Raw genomic sequence first — 18,605 nt, 5'->3', positions numbered from 1 at the left:
CCACCACTCTGCTCCGTCTGGTGGAATTAGTCCTTACTCTTAATAATTTCTCCTTCTGGCTCCTCCCACTTCCTCCAAACAGGGCCCCAAACAGTCCTTCCAGGTGAGGCAACACTTCACCTGTGAGTCGACTAGGGTGATATACTGCGTCCGGTGCTCCCGATGTGGCCTTTTATATATTGGCGAGACCCGACGCAGACTGCGAGACCGCTTTGCTGAACATCTACACTCTGTCCGCCAGAGAAAGCAGGATCTCCCAGTGGCCACACATTTTAATTCCACATCCCATTCCCATTCTGACATGTCTATCCACGGCCTTCTCTACTGTAAAGATGAAGCCATACTCAGGTTGCAGGAACAACACATTATGTTCCGTCTGGGTAGCCTCCAACCTGATGGCATGAACATCGACTTCTCTAACTTCTGCTAAGGCCCTACTTCCCCCTCGTACCCCATCTGTTACTCATTTTTATACACACATTCTTTCTCTCACTCTCCTTTTTCTCCCTCTGTCCCTCTGAATATACCTCTTGCCCATCCTCTGGGTTCCCCCCCCCTTGTCTTTCTTCCCAGACCTCCTGTCCCATGATCCTCTTGTATCCCTTTTGCCAATCACCTGTCCAGCTCTTGGCTCTATCCCTCCCTCTCCTGTCTTCTCCTATCATTTTGGATCTGCCCCTCCCCCTCTAACTTTCAAATCCCTTACTCACTCTTCCTTCAGTTAGTCCTGACGAAGGGTCTTGGCCTGAAACGTCGACTGCACCTCTTCCTACAGATGCTGCCTGGCCTGCTGCGTTCACCAGCAACTTTGATGTGTGATTCTTGAAAGATCACGACCAATCCATCCATAATCTCTTCAGCAACCCCTTTCATGACTCTGGAATATCTGGTCCAGGTGACTTATCCACCTTAAGACCTTTCAGCTTGCCTAGCACTTTTTCCCTTTGTAATAGCAATGGCACTCACTCCTACTCCCTGACACTCATGGACCTCTCTGCAAGTGTCTTCCACAGTGAAGACAGATACAAAGTACCCATTAAGTTCATCTACTGTTTCTTTGTCCCCCATTACTACCTCACCAGCATCATTTTCCAGTGGTCCAATATCAACTCTAACATCCCTTTTACTCTTTATAACTGAAAAAGCTTTTGATATCCCAATCTATATTACTGGCTAGTTTGCCCTCGTATTTCATCTTTTCCCTTCTTATAGCTTATTTTAATTATCTTCTGTTGGATTTTAAAAGCTTCCCAATCATCCAACTTCCCACGCACTTTTGCTACCTTATATGCCCTTTCCTTGGCTTTTATGCAGTCCCTAACTTCCCTTGTCAGCCACGGTTGCTACCCCTCATTTGAGAACAACTTCTGTGGGACATATCTATCCTGCACCTTGTGAACTATTCCCAAAAATTTCAGCCATCTCTGCCCTGCTGTCATCCCGCCAGTATCCTCCTCCGATCCACCTGAGCAAACTCCTCTCTCATGCCTCTGTAATGCCCTTTATTCCACTGTGATACTGATACATGTGACTTATGCTTCTGCCTCTCAAATTGCAGTATGAATTCAATCATATTATGATCCTAAGGGTTCCTTTACATTAAGCTCCCTGATAAGATCTGGATTACTTCACAACACCCAATAGAAGATGGCCTTTCCCCCAGTAGGCTCAAGCACAAACTGCTCTTAAAAGCCATCTCATCGGCACTCAACAAATTCCCTCTCTTGCGATCCAACACCAACCTGATTTTCCCCACCTTGTGTGTTGAAGTCCCCCACTACAATTGTGACATTTCCCTTATTCCATGTCTTTTCCAGCTCCCTCTGGAATCCGAACCTCACACCTTGGCTACTATTTGGAGGCCTATATATGATTCCCATAATAGTTTATTTTACATTTGCAGTTTCTTAACTCCACCCACAAAGATTCAACATTCTCTGACCCTATGTCACCTCTTTCTCAAGATGTAATTCCATCTCTTACCAACAGAACCACACCACTGCCTATGCCTTCCTGTCTGTCCTTTCGATACAAAGTATATGCTTTGATATTCAGCTCCCAACCATGGCCTTCTTTCAGCCATGACACAGTGATGCCCACAACGACTCTAATTGCGCCACGAGTTCATCCACCTCATTCCAAATGCTACATGCATTTAAATACAGCACTTTCAGTCCTGCATTCTTTGCCCTTGTGCAAGACATGTGCAAGGTGTAGACAAATGGGACTAGATTAACTGGGCATCTTGGTCAGCATGGACCATTTGGGACAAAGGGTCTGTACAACTCTATGACTAAGTTTAGACAAAGTCAAAAGGAAACATGTGCAAGTTTAGGAAGCTCAAATCAGACAAGGCTCTTGAAGAATATAAAGGAGGCAGGAAAAAACTCGAACAAGAAATTAGGAGGGTTAAAAAGGAGTTATGAAATATCCTTAGCAGTAAAATTAAGGAAAATCCCAAGGCATTTTATATGTATATCATGAGCAAGAGGATAGCTAGAGAAGGGGTAGGTCCTCTCAAGAATAAAGAGGGATTTTTTTGTACCTTGCTTCCCTGGCACCACACAAGGTAGATAAATTCCCAGGGCGTGATAGGATCCAATTCAAGATACCAAGGGAAGGAAGGGAGGAGGGAGGAGATTGTTGGTGCCTTGACAGAGATCATTGGGCGAGGAATCAGCAGGCTGGAGAAGAGCTAACGTTCCTTTGACTAAGAAGCACAACAGGAGCAAACCAAGAAATTCTAGGCTTCCAAACCTTACACCAGTAGTAGGTAAATTACTGGAAAAGATACTTGGAGACAAAATTTACTGAAGTTTCAAAAAACATGGATTTCTTAGGGATAGCCAGCATGGCTTTGTACAGGGGAAGGTCCTATCTCAAAAGTTTGATGAAGCTTTTCTTGAGGAAACAAAAGTTTTGATTGTTTAAGGTCATTTCCAGTACACAAGTGTAAAGGAAGATGAAATAGTTGTTACTCCAGATCTGATGCAACACCAAAAATCAAGATAAAAACATAATAAAAATAAATATACATACTGTAGACTATATGTCCGAAAAATGACACTAGGCACAACAGTGTCCATACATAAGGTGACTCTGACAGGAAACTATGAAGGAATGGTGATGGGGGGGTGTGGAGGGGTTGGTTAGTGGGTAGGGGTGTTGATCAGCCTTGCTGCTTGGGGAAAGTAACTGTTTTTGAGTCTGGTGGTTCTGGTGTGGACGCTACGTAGCCTCCTCCCTGATGGGAGTGGGACAAACTGTCCATGAGCACGGTGTATGGGATCCATCATGATGTTACTGGTCCTTTTCCAGCACCTTTCTGTATATATATCCTTGATGATGTGTACGTTGGTGCTGATGATGCATTGGGAAGTTTTGACTACCCATTGTAGATGGGTAGATACTTAAGGATATCTACAATGATCAAGATGATTGTTGAGGGTAGGGAACCCCCCTTGGAAGTTTGCTGTTTTATTATTTTACAACATTGAATCCAGTGGAGTTAAACAAAACAATTGACTAGGTCCCTCATGGTGAACTTATTCGGAAGATTAAGTCACAGTGAGTTAGTCACTTGGCTGGCGGCCCGGACGAAGGTGCGGGCTGGTGATCTAATTAGGAAGTCTGTAGATAACATGAAAATTCCTGACAGTATGACGTCGAGCCTAAGCCTCTGTTGAGATCATCGCTCAGTATTAGTCTTATTTTTAAGTTCATAGGGATGATTTTGGGACAGAGATTGAGTTAGGTGTCAAGTTAAGGTTTAGGGATTGTGGATTAATTAATCCACTTTATATTTTCCACCTCCTATTTTGCAAACAATTTCAGCTTCTCCCAGCCAGTCAGCTCCGGTACAGCATAGGACCAGGCTCCTTGGCACACTGTGGCCATGCCTGCCATGATACCAATCTGAACTAATCGCATTTGACTGCACGTAGGCCATGTCCATCTATTCCTTGACTGTACGTGTCAGTCTAAATGCCTCTTAAAACATTGCTATCACATCTGCTTATTTGACATTTCTACTCTGGGTGGGAGAGACTCAGATTACCTACCTCTGCTCAGCAACACTGTTATGGGTCTTGCTCTTAACAGTGTACTGTCTCCTTGCATTTGCCCGACCAAGGTGGAACACCTCAAATTTATCTGGGTTAAACTCCATCTGCCATTTTTTTGCCCATATCTGCAATTGAACTATATTGTGCTGTATTCTTTGCCTGTCTTCTACACTATTCACAACTCCACCAATCTTGGTATCATCCGCAAACTTACTCACCCATTCATCTACATTTTCATCCAGGTCACTTATATACATCACAAACAGCAGAGATCGCAGCACAGATCCCTGAGAACACCACTGATTACAAACCTCCAGCTTGAATAAGTCCCTTCAACCACTACCCTCTGTCTTCTATGGGCAAGCCAGTTCTGAATCCAAACAGCCAACTTGCCGAGGACTCATGCATCCTAATCTTCTGGATTGGCCTTTGTCAGACATCCATGTAGACAACATCCACAGCTCTACCGTCAACCTCACTTGCCACCTTGTCAAAAAACACAATCAAATTGGTAAGGCCCGCCTTGCCCTGCACAAAGCCATGCTAGCTCTCCCTAATTAGGTCATGGGTTTCCAAATGCTCATAAATCATACCCCTAAGAATTTTCTCCAGCTGTTTACCTACAACTGACATGAGACTCACCAGTCACCTTGATTTTGTTTCAGATTTCCACCATCTGAAATTCTTTGACGACATAGGCAGGACGGTGAACAAACTGGCTCAATTGCTTACGGTAATGTCTGGTTCCAAGCCTCAATTGTCTGTTGCCTTCACAACTCAAACCACTTTTCATCTGTACTGCTCCCAAAGAAAAATACGTATCCACAGTAGGACAAGATCCCAAATATTTGTGCTTTTGAGATACCTTGCAGTACAATTGCCTGCTGTACAGTACTGTGCAAAAGTCTTATGCACATAGATATAGCCAGGGTGTCCAAGACTTCTGCACAGTACTACATTTGTCAATGTTGATGGAAAGCGAGTTTGTAAATCAAGGATGTTGGGAATGGCAAGGGTGGAGCGCCGTGTGAGGGGTGTGGAACAGGTGGCAGAGTAGTGCTGCCAGGGCCATGAGGTGGTGCGGACGCAGACACACTCAGCCCTGAGACACCAGGCAAGGTCATTTGATTCCAAACAATAGGTTTGTTGATCATTACAGAACGTCTCTCTGTTGCTTCCCACTCCTTTCCCCTTTTCCCCAACAATAATTCCCCTGTCCCTGTCTCCTCCCCACTCTCCATCCACAGCAGAGACCCATATCAGAATCCCGTTTATCGTCACACGTCATGAATTTTTTTGGCAGCAACAGTATATTGCAATACATAGAATTACTACAGTACTGTGCGAAAGCCTTACACACCCTAGCTATATATATGTGCTTAAGACTTTTACATAGTACTGTAGGTATGTCAAATGTTAGGAGCTTATACGAGGGCAGGAATCACAGCTTCACAGAAGCCCCTGACTTTTATACCAAATTTGATGCTTTGAACTTCAAAAACACTTTTGCTCATTGACTATGAATGAATTACCTAGATATTAATTTAGGAAAGTTTTCAAGATGACGAGGAGCTACTACCACAGAAGTAAAGCGAAGTTCAGGATAGTTAGTTTCAAGTACTCTTCTTGCCACACAAACGAGATGAAAATGATTGCCACAAACATTACTACAATGTTAAAACAATGGAATGATGGTTTATTCCTCACTTTGAGCCTTTTACACTCCTTCATACAGAGAAATAAATTAGATGTTTTCCAACTCCAGCTATATCTGTAATCACAAAACTGTAACACCTACCGTGTGTCTCTGCCAAGAAATATCCGAGCCTCTTCCTGCAGATTTATAGATTCCTTCTCAACAATATTGGTTAAAGCAGATTTTAGATCCTGGTCTTCTGCATTTGCTAACTGAGTGGCATGGGCTTCCCACGCTGATGCAAGCATCTCTCCTAGTGGATCAACCAATTTCACCCCATTGTCTTCCTGTAATGGAAAGGAATCATTTAAAATGGTAATAAACTGAGACTAACATGTTGTAGAGATGTTGACTGATAATTCTGTTTCTTCCGAACTTCCTGCTAATTAGAACATAAGAACACAAGACACAGGAGCAGGAGGAGTCCACCTGGCCCATCGAGCCTGCTCTGCCATTCAATAAGATCAATAATGAGTTAATGAGACCAATACGCTGAGAATGTCACTGAGGTACTTGGACAGGAACATGGACAAAAAATGATTACGGGGATATGGGCTGAATGTGGGCTATTAGGACTAGCTCAGATGGGAATTGGGATTAGCATGGACCAGATGGATTTGAAGCCCAATTTCATGCCGTACGACTCTAAAGATAAAAAGCCAAGCAAAACTGAGTTGTGAAGATGTGAGAACAGTATAAGCAGCCGTGCCAGGATATGGCAGATGGAATACCAAGGTAAAAAATTACGCATTATACACTGGTATAAAAACAAATTCAGTATACGTTAAATGATAAGCAACTGTAAGGCGATGTTCAGAAAGACCTGGGTGTCCTTATACACAAACTAGTGCAAGTTAATATACAGGTACAGCTAGAAATTAAGAACGCAAGTAGTACGTCGATGTTCTCGAACGGGATTTGAGTGCAAGAATAAAGAGAACTTACTGAAAGTATATAGGATGCCAGTGAGACCACTCGTGCACAGGTTTGCTCTCCTACCCAAGGGCAGAAATGGTTCTGATAAAGGGAGTTGAACAATGATTTGCCAGGGAGGTTCCAGAGATGGGGTAAATGGAGTCACAGGGATGATGTTTCTCTTGGAATACGGTATCTATAACCAAGTATGACAATCTCAAAGTAGGGGGTTAGCCAACCATGACGGTGATAAGAAACAGCTTCCTCATCTAGAGGGTGCTGAAAAGTTAGAGAACTGAGTACATTTGAGACAGAGGTTCAATACATTTGAAACACCCTGGTTTCCTTGGCTGTGTAAGTCTAGGGAAGACAACCTCCGGCCCCGCTAAACTTGTCAAACTGAGGTGCGCTTGATCCCCGCAAACCCGGTTTGTGTGGATATTGTGTCATTTGCTATCCTGTACAAATTAATGCCACGGAATAACAGACAGTACATTGCATACGATTGAAGGAATTATATTTATAAATCTTAACTGAAGGGTTAGTAAAGAGTAACAAAAAAATTCTAATTAAACAGTCAAATATGCACAAGTTGGAGCTCATCTTGAATCTCTCTGTCACTCATACGCTGGGCCCTCGGTCAACATGAAAGCACACACCACCTTCCAAATGTCGCTCATAATCCATCTCGAACAAACGGGTCTCCCACCAGATCGTATACTACGACCGGTTCTCCCCAGCGTCTTCTCTCTTCATCTCCCCCCAACAAAAAAAAACAAGCCCTACCTTATTGTCCCTCATCAAGAAAACCTCCAGCCAATTGAATAGCACATATCCCCTTATCATCCCTTATCTTCAACAATAACCCAAACAGGCTGAAAGCAGACCAGACTGCTCTTACAGAACTGCTAAATGAAATACCTACAGCATAAGAGTAAAGATGTGAACCAGGGCATTACACATTGTTGGATGTTAAGAGAATCAAAGAGAAAACAGAGCAGAAACCAAAGAGTGATTGTGACGTCACTGAATCACAATGAGTCAATGGATTGGGCACAAGTAGCCAAATTTCTGACTCCTGATTTTTGTGTTCTTAGGCCGGTATACAGTTCCAAAAAAGAAAATCAGGTTATTGGGCATTTGTGCTTACCAGCCACTTAGTTTTCAGTACTTTTCACACTAACATTGGACTGAGTCTGTAGATTGTGGGTTAATTTTTTTTCCCAAAAATATACTGTATTCAGAAATATTACAATAAAGTTATTTACATAAAAACCATTCATTGACTCCGAGTCCTTATTCAATAAATAAAGTTATTTACAATAAATCATGCGTTGACTCAGTCCTTATTCAAATTAAAGATGTTTACAATAAATCATGCCTTGACTCTCAGTCCTTATTCAAATTAAAGATGTTTACAATAAATCATTCGTTGACTCTCAAACGTTAGTCAAGAATAAAACTTATTTACAATAAAAAGCCAGGTGTTGACTCTCATTCTTTACCAAAGTTCCTTTATGGTCTATGCCTTTCTACATCTCCAGCCACTCCTGTGGCACTATGTTGATTCACCTACCCACACCGCTGATGAGGGATATACTCCTCCCCACCCGACCCCTCCCGCTCCCGTGGGTGACGAACCTTAAACTGTGGTCCTTCCCCAATGGGCCTTCGTGGCGGCTGCATCAAGTTTGAGTGCATCCCTCAGCACGTATTCCTGCAGGCGACAATGTGCCAGCTGGCAGCATTCAGCCATGGACATCTCCATGTGCTGGTAGATCACCAAGTTTCGGGCTTGTGGGTTAATTACAGCGCCCTTGGTCATCCAGTCTCAAATACATACCTAAATATATATGTTCTCTTGCATTTTGAAAAGACATCTACTCAGTGTGTAAACTGATGTGATGTGCCAGGAATCTTGCATCAAACCCTGCACTCTCCTGTCACTCCCACACTAAATCACCCTCCTGGCTGAACCTCAATGCCACATTCCCATCTGTCTTTTCCTTTTTTGCCTATCAATCTAATCCTTAAAAATATTCAAAGACTCCACTTCCACAGCTCTGAGGAACAGAGTTCCAAAGATTCATGAACCTTCAAGAAAAAACAAAATCACCTCATTTGTCTTAAATGGCTAACCCTTTGTTTTTAAAATATTGACCCCTCCTATAGTTCTAGACTCACCCAAGGAAATATTCTCACCATATTCACCCTGTTGAGATTCCTTGGGATTTAACGTTTCAATCAAGTCCTCCCTCACCACAGGTACAACATAGCCTGTCCAATTTTCTTCATACAACCCATAGTATACATGAACATATTTTCTAAAATAAGGAGGTCAGTACAGTTCACAGTATTCCACATCTGGTCTTACCAATGCCCTCTTTGCATGAGCATTTGGCTATCTCCCACATTACTGAGGATGCTGAAGAGAAGGGCTGAATGAACCTAACATGCAATCTCACAACTTTAAAAACATACTAATGGCAACCTTATTCATTACAATGAGTTCACAAACTCTATGGAGCAAAATAATCCAGGAAATTAAAGAGTTTTTAAAGATTACCTTTATTGATCACTATCAGGTCTGTCACCTGGTCTGGCTCATTTGCCAAATAAAGATTTAGTACGTTTTCTCTTCTCATTGGACTCTCGAAAAACTGTTTCACGAACCTCTCTTAGATGCACTGAAGGAATCTTGCCCATCCAATCTTCTTGTATTAAGGAAATTCCAATCAATATTAGTTTTATTTTTATTTAGATATACAACATGGTAACAAGGGCCCCGTGAGCCCACACTGTCCAATTATACCCGCGTGACCAATTTAACCTAACCCCCATATCCAATTACACCCGCGTGACCAATTTAACCTACTAACCCCCATATCCAATTACACCCGCGTGACCAATTTAACCTACTAACCCCCATATCCAATTACACCAGCGTGACCAATTTAACCTACTAACCCCCATATCCAATTACACCCGCGTGACCAATTTAACCTACTAACCCCCATATCCAATTACACCAGCGTGACCAATTTAACCTACTAACCCCCATATCCAATTACACCAGCGTGACCAATTTAACCTACTAACCCCCATATCCAATTACACCCGCGTGACCAATTTAACCTACTAACCCCCATATCCAATTAAACCCGCGTGACCAATTTAACCTACTAACCCCCATATCCAATTACACCAGCGTGACCAATTTAACCTACTAACCCCCATATCCAATTACACCAGCGTGACCAATTTAACCTACTAACCCCCATATCCAATTACACCCACGTGACCAATTTAACTTACTAACCCCCATATCCAATTACACCCGCGTGACCAATTTAACCTAACCCCCATATCCAATTACACCCGCGTGACCAATTTAACCTATAACCCCCATATCCAATTACACCCACGTGACCAATTTAACCTACTAACCACCATATCTTTGGATTGTGGGAGGAAACTGATGCACCTGGACTAAACCCATGTGGGCATGGGGAGAACGTACAGACTTTTCACAGACCACGGGGGGAATTAAATCCAGGCTGCTGGCACTTCTATAGTGTTACACTGGCCGTGGTGCTATCATGCCACACCAAAGCTAGTGATTTTAAAGTACACCACTATGACAACCCTATTGTTTCTGTAGCTTTCCATAATCTGTCTATATATCAGTTCCTTTACCTCTTGGTGACTATGGGGGGCTACAGTGTAATTGCAATTGTCCTTTCTCTGAGCTCCATCCAAATTGAGGATAAGCCCTCCAGTATGTCCAAGGACTGCTCTGACATTCTTCCTTACTATTAGCGCAACCCTCCAAGCTCATAACCCCCTCTCCATCACATCCAAAACAATGAAACGCACTAACAGTCCTGTCCCTCCAGATCTCTGCAATGGCAAAAACTTCCTTATTTCATGTACTGATCCAGGATCCAAGTTCATCCTCCTTATCCATAATACTCCAAGTACAGTATTAAAAAAGACGCATCTCAGCCCATCAGTCCCACTGTGTTTATTAGCCTGGCTCTTGTTGTCCTCCCTTTCGGAATTACCTGTCATCCCATCTTTCTTGCCTCAACCCTACCACCTGTTGCCCTTCTGCTGTGAGTCCCATCCCCAGTCACCCCAGTTTAAGCTCTCTCCAGAACCACTAGCAAACCTCTCAACTGGGATACTGGTTCCCTCCAGTTCAGATGCAAAAAGTCTAGTTTGTACAGTTCCTACCTGCTGCCTGATGTGTCACGGGAGTACATGGAAGATCGAAAGCAGTGAGCTGGCTCCTTGCTGCGTGCCCAGGGACCCAAGTTCTTTGGGCACACAGCTGGGAAAAAGCAACACAACAGACTTCTAATGCCATGAAACAGCGAGTTGTTTCGTTATGTCTCCTGTCTTGCTGTGAAATGGGAATGCCTGTTTTTGCCTCATTAGGGAGAGAGAGCCTGTGGTATGTCGAATACTGGATGAACGAGTCGCCTTTGGGGTACTGCAAGTCTGTGTCTTTGCTGCACGCTTGAGTGGAGGGTGCTGATGCTTTTTGCTGGTAGGGAAGGGGGGGATCGTTGCTTTACTGCTGCTTACTTGTGGGGGTGGGGGGGGAGTTGAGGAGTGCTTTGGGGTTCCAGCATTTAACTATCATTCATTCTTTGGGGCACTCCTTTGTTTTTGTGGACGTTTGCGAAGAAAAAGAATTTCAGGATGTATATTGTATACATTTCTCTGACATTAAACGTACCTACTGAAATCTGAAGCCCCCCCCCACCTGCATCAGCAGCTTTGCCATGTATTAAACCACACTATACATAGAATTCTCACCTGACTAGCACATGGCACAAGTAGTAATCCCCAGGCTACAAATGTGGAAGCCCTGCTTTTTCATAATTAGTAATGAAAGGGATGAATGTTTAAAGAGAGCTGCAGTGCAAACCAGCTGCTTAATCTGGATAGTATTTTAGTGCAAAAGGTATCAAACTTCACACTCATGGATATTCGGACTAATCTACTTCTACTTGACAATAATTTTTGATTCAAAGTTGATGCAAAGTAGCTACTTCCCACAGAATAGTCAATCTCTGACCTGCTCCCACAGCCTTATAAACCACATTGATCCAGTTCAGAATCAAAAGAAGGGGTCAGAATTCAGGAGTGAGATAAGAAGTTTCTTCACCCAAGGATTATAAACATTTGAATTCTCTACCCAGGAGAATTGTGGAGACTCAGTTGCTGATTCTATGCAAGGCAGAAAATCACAGATTTCTGAATATTAAGGGATTAGGAGACAAAGCGTTCGTGCAGGAAAGCGACACCTAAGTGTAAGATCACATTTTATAAGATGGAAGAGCAGGAGACTGGGGCTGAGAGGGAAAATGGATCAGCCATGATGAAATAGCAGAGCAGACTCGATGGGCCAAATGGCCTAATTCTACTCTACAATGGTCCTTACTGTTCTGAGAAATGGATTTGATATGTCAGTTCAATGGTCTTTGGCCATCAACACTGAACTGTTAACTGTATTTCCGCACGGATAATACCTGTGCAACTCCTGTCTATTCTGTTTGTATTTGAAATTTCCAACACCAGTCCAATGGCTTACTTACATATTTAAATACACGGCAGTCTTCACTTCACTGGAACCACTTGAGATAAAATTAAAATTAGAATGATAAAACCAGGGGTTCCCAAGTCGGGGTCCACTGACCCCTCAGTTAATGGTAGGGATCCATGGCATAAAAAAATGTTGGGAACCCCGCTCAAAGTCACACACTGATGGTTGAATATTACCTCTGGATTATGGGAGGCTGTGACCATTACTCCAATGGTGCGTGCAGTTTTCTTTGACCTCAGTGCCGCCAGAAGGCCCATGCGGTACATCACATGATCGAGTTGTTCTGCCTTTGCTCTGAATCCTGCAGTACCATACTCAAGAACCAGATCGACAGGCTTAGGATGCTGAGAGGACATCTTCCCTATTTCTTCAAAGCAGGCCATGACTGCATCAGAGAAAATAAAGCACCAGATAAAGAATTATAGAAATAGGACATGGTCATGAGTGAAATAAATCCTTGCTTGGTTCAACTTCAAGGTCTTAGGTAAAAATTCTTATGTTTTTTTCCAGAACTATTTGGCTACCATACAGGAACAAGACTTTCCGTCCACATGGTGTGCCACACTAAATGAACTAGCATTAAATGGCTAAATAATCACTTCTGTCTGCACAATATCTGTATCTTGACATATACATTTTCTTATACAAGAGCCTCAAACACCTCCACCATATCTGCCTCCCCTACCACCCATATCATAAGACTTAGAAGCAAAATTAGGCCATTTGGCCCATTGAGTCTTCTCCACTATTCAATCATGACTGATCCTTTTATCGCCCCTCCTCAGCCCCACTCCCCGGCCTTCTCCCCGCAACCTTTGATACCTTGTCCAGTCAAGAACCTATCAATCTCTGCCTTAGATACACTCAATGACCTGACTCCCACAGCTGCCTGTGGTAATAAATTCCACAAATTCACTACCCTCTGGCTAAAGAAATTTTTCCACATCTCTGTTTTAAATGGACGCCCCTCTCTCCCGAGGCTGTGCTCCCTTGTCCGAGACTTCCCCAACATAGGAAATATCCTTTCCACATCTACTCTGTCTAGGTTTTTCAACAATCAAAAGGTTTCCATGAATTCCCTGCTAATCATTCTAAATTCCAGTGAGTACGGGCCCAGAGGCATCAAATGTCCCTCATGTGAAAATCCTTGCATTCCCAGAATCATCCTTCTGAATCTTCCCTGAACATCTTCCCTTTACAATGCCAGAACATCTTTTCTTAGATAAGGATCTCAAAATTGTTCACAATATTCAAGGTCAGGCCTCACTAGTGCCTTATAAAGCCTTGGCATCACATCCCTGCTCTTGTATTCTAGACCTCTTGAAATGAATGCTGACATTGCATTTGTCTTCCCACCAATGAATCACCTGCAAGTTAACCTTTAGGGTTTTCTGTACAAGCCTCTGCATCTCAGAATGTTTGGATTTTCTCCCTGTTTAGAAAATAGTCTGCACATTTATTTCTTCGACTAAAGTGAATTACCATGCATTTTCCAACATCGTATTTCATTTGCCACTTTCTTGCCCATTTTCCTAATCTGTCAAAGTCCTTCTGCAGCATACACTTTTCCTCAACCCTACCTGCCCCTCCATCAATCTTCATATCATCTGCAAACTTGGCAAAAAAGCCATCTATTCCATCGTCTAAATCACTGATATACGGCATAAAAAGTAGTCCCAACACCGACCCTTGTGGAACACCACTAGTCACTGGCAGCCAACTAGAAAAGGATTCTTTTATTCCCGCTTGCTACCTCCTGCCAATCAGCCAATGCTCTAACCATGCTAGTAACTTTCCTGTAATACCATGGGCTCTTAACTTGGTAAGCAGCTTTATGTGTGGCACTTTGTCAAAGGCCTTCTGAAAATCCAAATATACAACATCCACTGCATCCTCTTTATCTATCCTACTTGTAATTACTTCAAAGAATTCCAACAGATTCATTAGACAAGATTCTCCCTTAAGGAAACGATGCCGCCTTTGTCCTATCTTGTCCTGTGTCACCAAGTGCTCCATAACCTCATGCTTAACAATTAACTCCAACATCTTCCCAAGCACTGAGGGCAGGCTAACTGGTCTATAATTTCCTTTCTGCTGCCACCCTCCTTTCTTAAACAGGAAAGTGACAATTGCAATTTTCTGGTCCTCTGGAACCACGCCAGAGTCCAATGATTTTTGAAAAATTATTACTAAGGCTTCCAAAATCTCTACTGCTACCTCTTTCAGAACCCTAGAGTGCAATTCATCTGGTCCAGGTGACTTATGTACCCGTAGGTCTTTCAGCTTTTTGAGCACCTTCTCCCATGTAACAGTACTGCACTCACTTCTCTTCCCTCACAGCCTTCAACACCTGGCACACTGCTAGTGTCTGCCACAGTGAAGACTGATGCAAAATGCTCATTTAGTTCGTCTGCCACCTCCTTGTCACCCATTATTATTTCTCCTGTCTCATTTTCTACTGGTCCTATATCCGCTCTCATCTCTCTTGTATCTTTTTTTATATACTTGAAAAAAGTACGTGGGAGGAAAATGGAGGACCCAGGGGAATCTCACGCCATCTACGTAACTATCATCTAGATTAAAATCTCCTCATCTCTGTTTTGAATTGCTGAACCCCTATTTTGAGATTGTGATCCTTTATTCCAGACACAGGGGATGCATCATTCCAGCATCTCCCCTGTCAAGATCATCATTATTCTAAAATCTAGTGAGATCAGGTCCATTTAAACTCTCTTCACAGGACAATCCTTATCCTAGCAAATCACAGTACTGAAGATCATTTGATTTCTTCCAACAATAGTGAGTGAGTTTCTGTAGAATCCAATCTCTGCAGTCATCTTTTTCCACAATGTTACCAAATCCTTGGAGAAATGATTTCAGAACAACTGTAAATCAGGTAGGTGGTTTAAACAACAAGCTGAAACCATTATTCTAACAACACTTATTATAACATGTAAACCGATCAAAAAGTATTAAGATGCAACTAAATTCAACATATTAATATCATTAAACTGTCCGATCATAGCCAGTAACTACTTAAATCTGCCTTATAAAAACTATACATTGATTAACATACAATAAAAGGAACAGGTATTGATGTTCTTTCTCAGAAGCAAGAAACAATGATTGAGCCATAAATTCTACATATAGTGATGAAACACTTCCATGATCTGTGGATTTTGGGGACAGCCACAACTTGCCAAGCTCGCAAACCAAGAGTCTTGATTCTCTACAATGGTGCCATCTCCTAACTGAACCAACTGCACACATGGGTGCAAGACCATTCACAGCAAGTAGTTTAGACGTAGGGGAGTTAGGTTTCGACTTCACCTTGTGTCAGCACTTGCAGATTAGTACCCCATGGCACACCACCAGACTTGCCCTTAGAAGTCAGTGCTACACCTGCATTCATCTTGGAGACACCATGTGCAACCACTCTAATCTAAACTGGGATGCCCGACCACTCCTTCTCGCAACTGGAAGATGGCAGCTGGCAGCGTCAGTCCAGCCTCCACACAACAGTGGGTGGAGCATACACACCTCACTGGGGTTCAGTCAAGGTTCACAGCCCCCATCCCTCAGGACTCACTCCAGGTTCACAGACCACCCCTCCCCCCACCCACGTCCTCAAAGATCTGGACTCACTCTGGGTTCACAGCACCCCCTCCCCCCATTCATACACAGCTCCGGACTCGCTCCGGGTGCAAAAACACTGACCAACAGGTCCGGACTCGCTCCTGGTTCAAAGCCCCTGTCCAGAGAGATCTAGATTCAATCCGGACTCACTCCGGCTTAGCAACCCCAGTCTCCACAGTTCCCGAATCACTCCGGCTTAGCAACCCCAGTCTCCACAGTTCCCGACTCACTCCGGCTTAGCAACCCCAGTCTCCACAGTTCCCGACTCACTCCGGCTTAGCAACCCCAGTCTCCACAGTTCCCGACTCACTCCGGCTTAACAACCCCAGTCTCCACAGTTCCCGAATCACTCCGGCTTAGCAACCCCAGTCTCCACAGTTCCCGACTCACTCCGGCTTAACAACCCCAGTCTCCACAGTTCCCGAATCACTCCGGCTTAGCAACCCCAGTCTCCACAGTTCCCGACTCACTCCGGCTTAGCAACCCCAGTCTCCACAGTTCCCGACTCACTCCGGCTTAACAACCCCAGTCTCCACAGTTCCCGACTCACTCCGGCTTAACAACCCCAGTCTCCACAGTTCCCGACTCACTCCGGCTTAACAACCCCAGTCTCCACAGTTCCCGACTCACTCCGGCTTAACAACCCCAGTCTCCACAGTTCCCGACTCACTCCGACTTAACAACCCCAGTCTCCACAGTTCCCGAATCACTCCGGCTTAGCAACCCCAGTCTCCACAGTTCCCGACTCACTCCGGCTTAGCAACCCCAGTCTCCACAGTTCCCGACTCACTCCGGCTTAACAACCCCAGTCTCCACAGTTCCCGACTCACTCCGGCTTAACAACCCCAGTCTCCACAGTTCCCGACTCACTCCGGCTTAACAACCCCAGTCTCCACAGTTCCCGACTCACTCCGACTTAACAACCCCAGTCTCCACAGTTCCCGACTCACTCCGGCTTAACAACCCCAGTCTCCACAGTTCCCGAATCACTCCAGCTTAACAACCCCAGTCTCCACAGTTCCCGACTCACTCCGGCTTAACAACCCCTGTCAATAGGGGATCGCATCATTTCACCACTCACTCCGCACCTCAGCCGCAGGTTACCCACCGCTGCCGGTTACCGTCCACACTGCGCCTGCGCATAACCACCACCGCGCAGCAACCAATCAGCGAGCGGCAGCCGCGCCGCCACGTCTCTCGCGCCACAGTCCGGCGCATGCGCGTCGTGTCCAGGCTGGCTGGCGATGGGTGGCGGTGTTTGTTGGGTTCGGTAACGCCGAGAACTATCACGGGTTTTGTTGAGATTGTTTCTCATCCGAAAGGATTAGTTCTGCCCTGCTGTATTTGTGAAATGACCATTTCCCGACTAATCAATGCTTCTCTCGGCAAGTTGGGGGATGTGCAGATGTCAGCCAAGCGACACCTGTCGAGGTAGATGTGAGTTGGCAAGCTGATGTGGGAGAGAGCCTGAGGCGGGGGCTAGGTATTGCTCCTGATTAAATGCCAGTTCCAGGAAGCAGTGAATCAGTGTGGGTTGAAATGCGCCCGACGTCCTGTTTAAATAAAGGAAAAATAATGTGACCACTCATAGTCGCACCAAAAGGAAATGAAAACAAAGTATTTGAAGTGCTCAGCAGGTCAGGCAGCATTTGTGGAGGACAGGGTGTGGTTGATGTTTCACAAGACGGCATCAGGACATTCCTATTGCCACCACAGATGCTGCTTGCACCTGCTGAGTTCTTCAAGCAGTTTATAGTTTGTTCTGGATTCTAACATCTGCAGTCTTTTCAGTTTCCGTGAAATGAAAAGATTTTTTTAAAATTACAATAGCAACAATTTGGCTGAGGAGACCAAATATGGCATCGAGAAATTTGCAGATGACATGACATGAATTGGAATTAAGAGAGCTGTTAAGGATGCAGAGAAGCCTAACGTGGATTTAAGTAAGCTAAGTGACAGATGGAGGACAATGTGATAAATGAGATAAAACTAGGTTTAAGGTGAGAGGTGAAGGATTTAAAAGGGCCCTGAGAGGCAATTTCCTCACACAGATAGTGGTATGGAGCAAGCTGCTAAAGGAAGTAAGCAAGGTGGTGGAATTATAAATTAAAAGGCATTTGGGCAGGTACTTGGACATGAAAGGTTTAGATGGATATGGGTTAAATGCAGAGAAATGGGACAAGCTCAGCGGAGCAACTAGATCCTCACGTTAGTTGGGCCAAAGGACCTATTTCTACGCCGTATAACTATGACTCTTTGATTTTAAAATGAATAAAACCACAGATACTTGAAATATAAAACAGATCTGGCCACATTTGTGGGAAGGGATTCAACCTTAAAAGTAATTACTGTGTTTTCACTTTTTATTACAGCAATGTGAAGTTATCTGCCTTAGTTATGAACAAAAATGCAGAGTATTATTTAAGTGTGAGAGACTGTGAAATGTTGATGTTCAAAAGGACCCAGGTGCTGATATTACAAATCATTGAAAGTCATGTAGGTACAGTATAAATGACAGATAGGAAAACAAATGGTTTATTGGCCTTTATGTCAAAAGCATATGAATCTTGAATGAGCTCTCCCAAATCCCTTTGCATATTTGATGTTTAATTTTTCTCCCTATTTAGAAAAAATATACACCTTTATTAATTTCACCGAAGTGCATGACCATACACTTACC

General features: G+C 43.8%; 1 protein-coding gene across 5 annotated transcripts in view; it reads right to left on the bottom strand.

Moving 5' to 3' along the window:
* Positions 1-17,089, bottom strand: part of pgm3 (phosphoglucomutase 3) — a 50,331-nt gene extending 33,242 nt beyond the window's left edge. The window contains exons 1-3 of one of the 5 annotated variants that reach the window (XM_072265890.1): positions 17,014-17,089; positions 12,466-12,674; positions 5,863-6,047 (exon numbers count right to left, since the gene is read on the bottom strand). In XM_072265890.1, coding sequence (XP_072121991.1) covers positions 5,863-6,047; positions 12,466-12,672 — 392 coding nt within the window. In that variant the 5' untranslated portion in view covers positions 12,673-12,674; positions 17,014-17,089. Of the gene's footprint in view, positions 1-5,862; positions 6,048-9,241; positions 9,336-12,465; positions 12,675-16,235; positions 16,324-16,955 lie in introns of those variants that run through there. The other 4 variants (XM_072265893.1, XM_072265889.1, XM_072265891.1 and 1 more) reach the window with 4 other exon arrangements.
* Between the last annotated feature and the right edge of the window lie 1,516 nt (positions 17,090-18,605).

This window comes from Mobula birostris, chromosome 8 (genome assembly GCF_030028105.1).
Source record: "Mobula birostris isolate sMobBir1 chromosome 8, sMobBir1.hap1, whole genome shotgun sequence".
Classification (NCBI taxonomy): domain Eukaryota; kingdom Metazoa; phylum Chordata; class Chondrichthyes; order Myliobatiformes; family Myliobatidae; genus Mobula; species Mobula birostris.
This window is presented reverse-complemented; position numbering and strand designations above follow the sequence as displayed.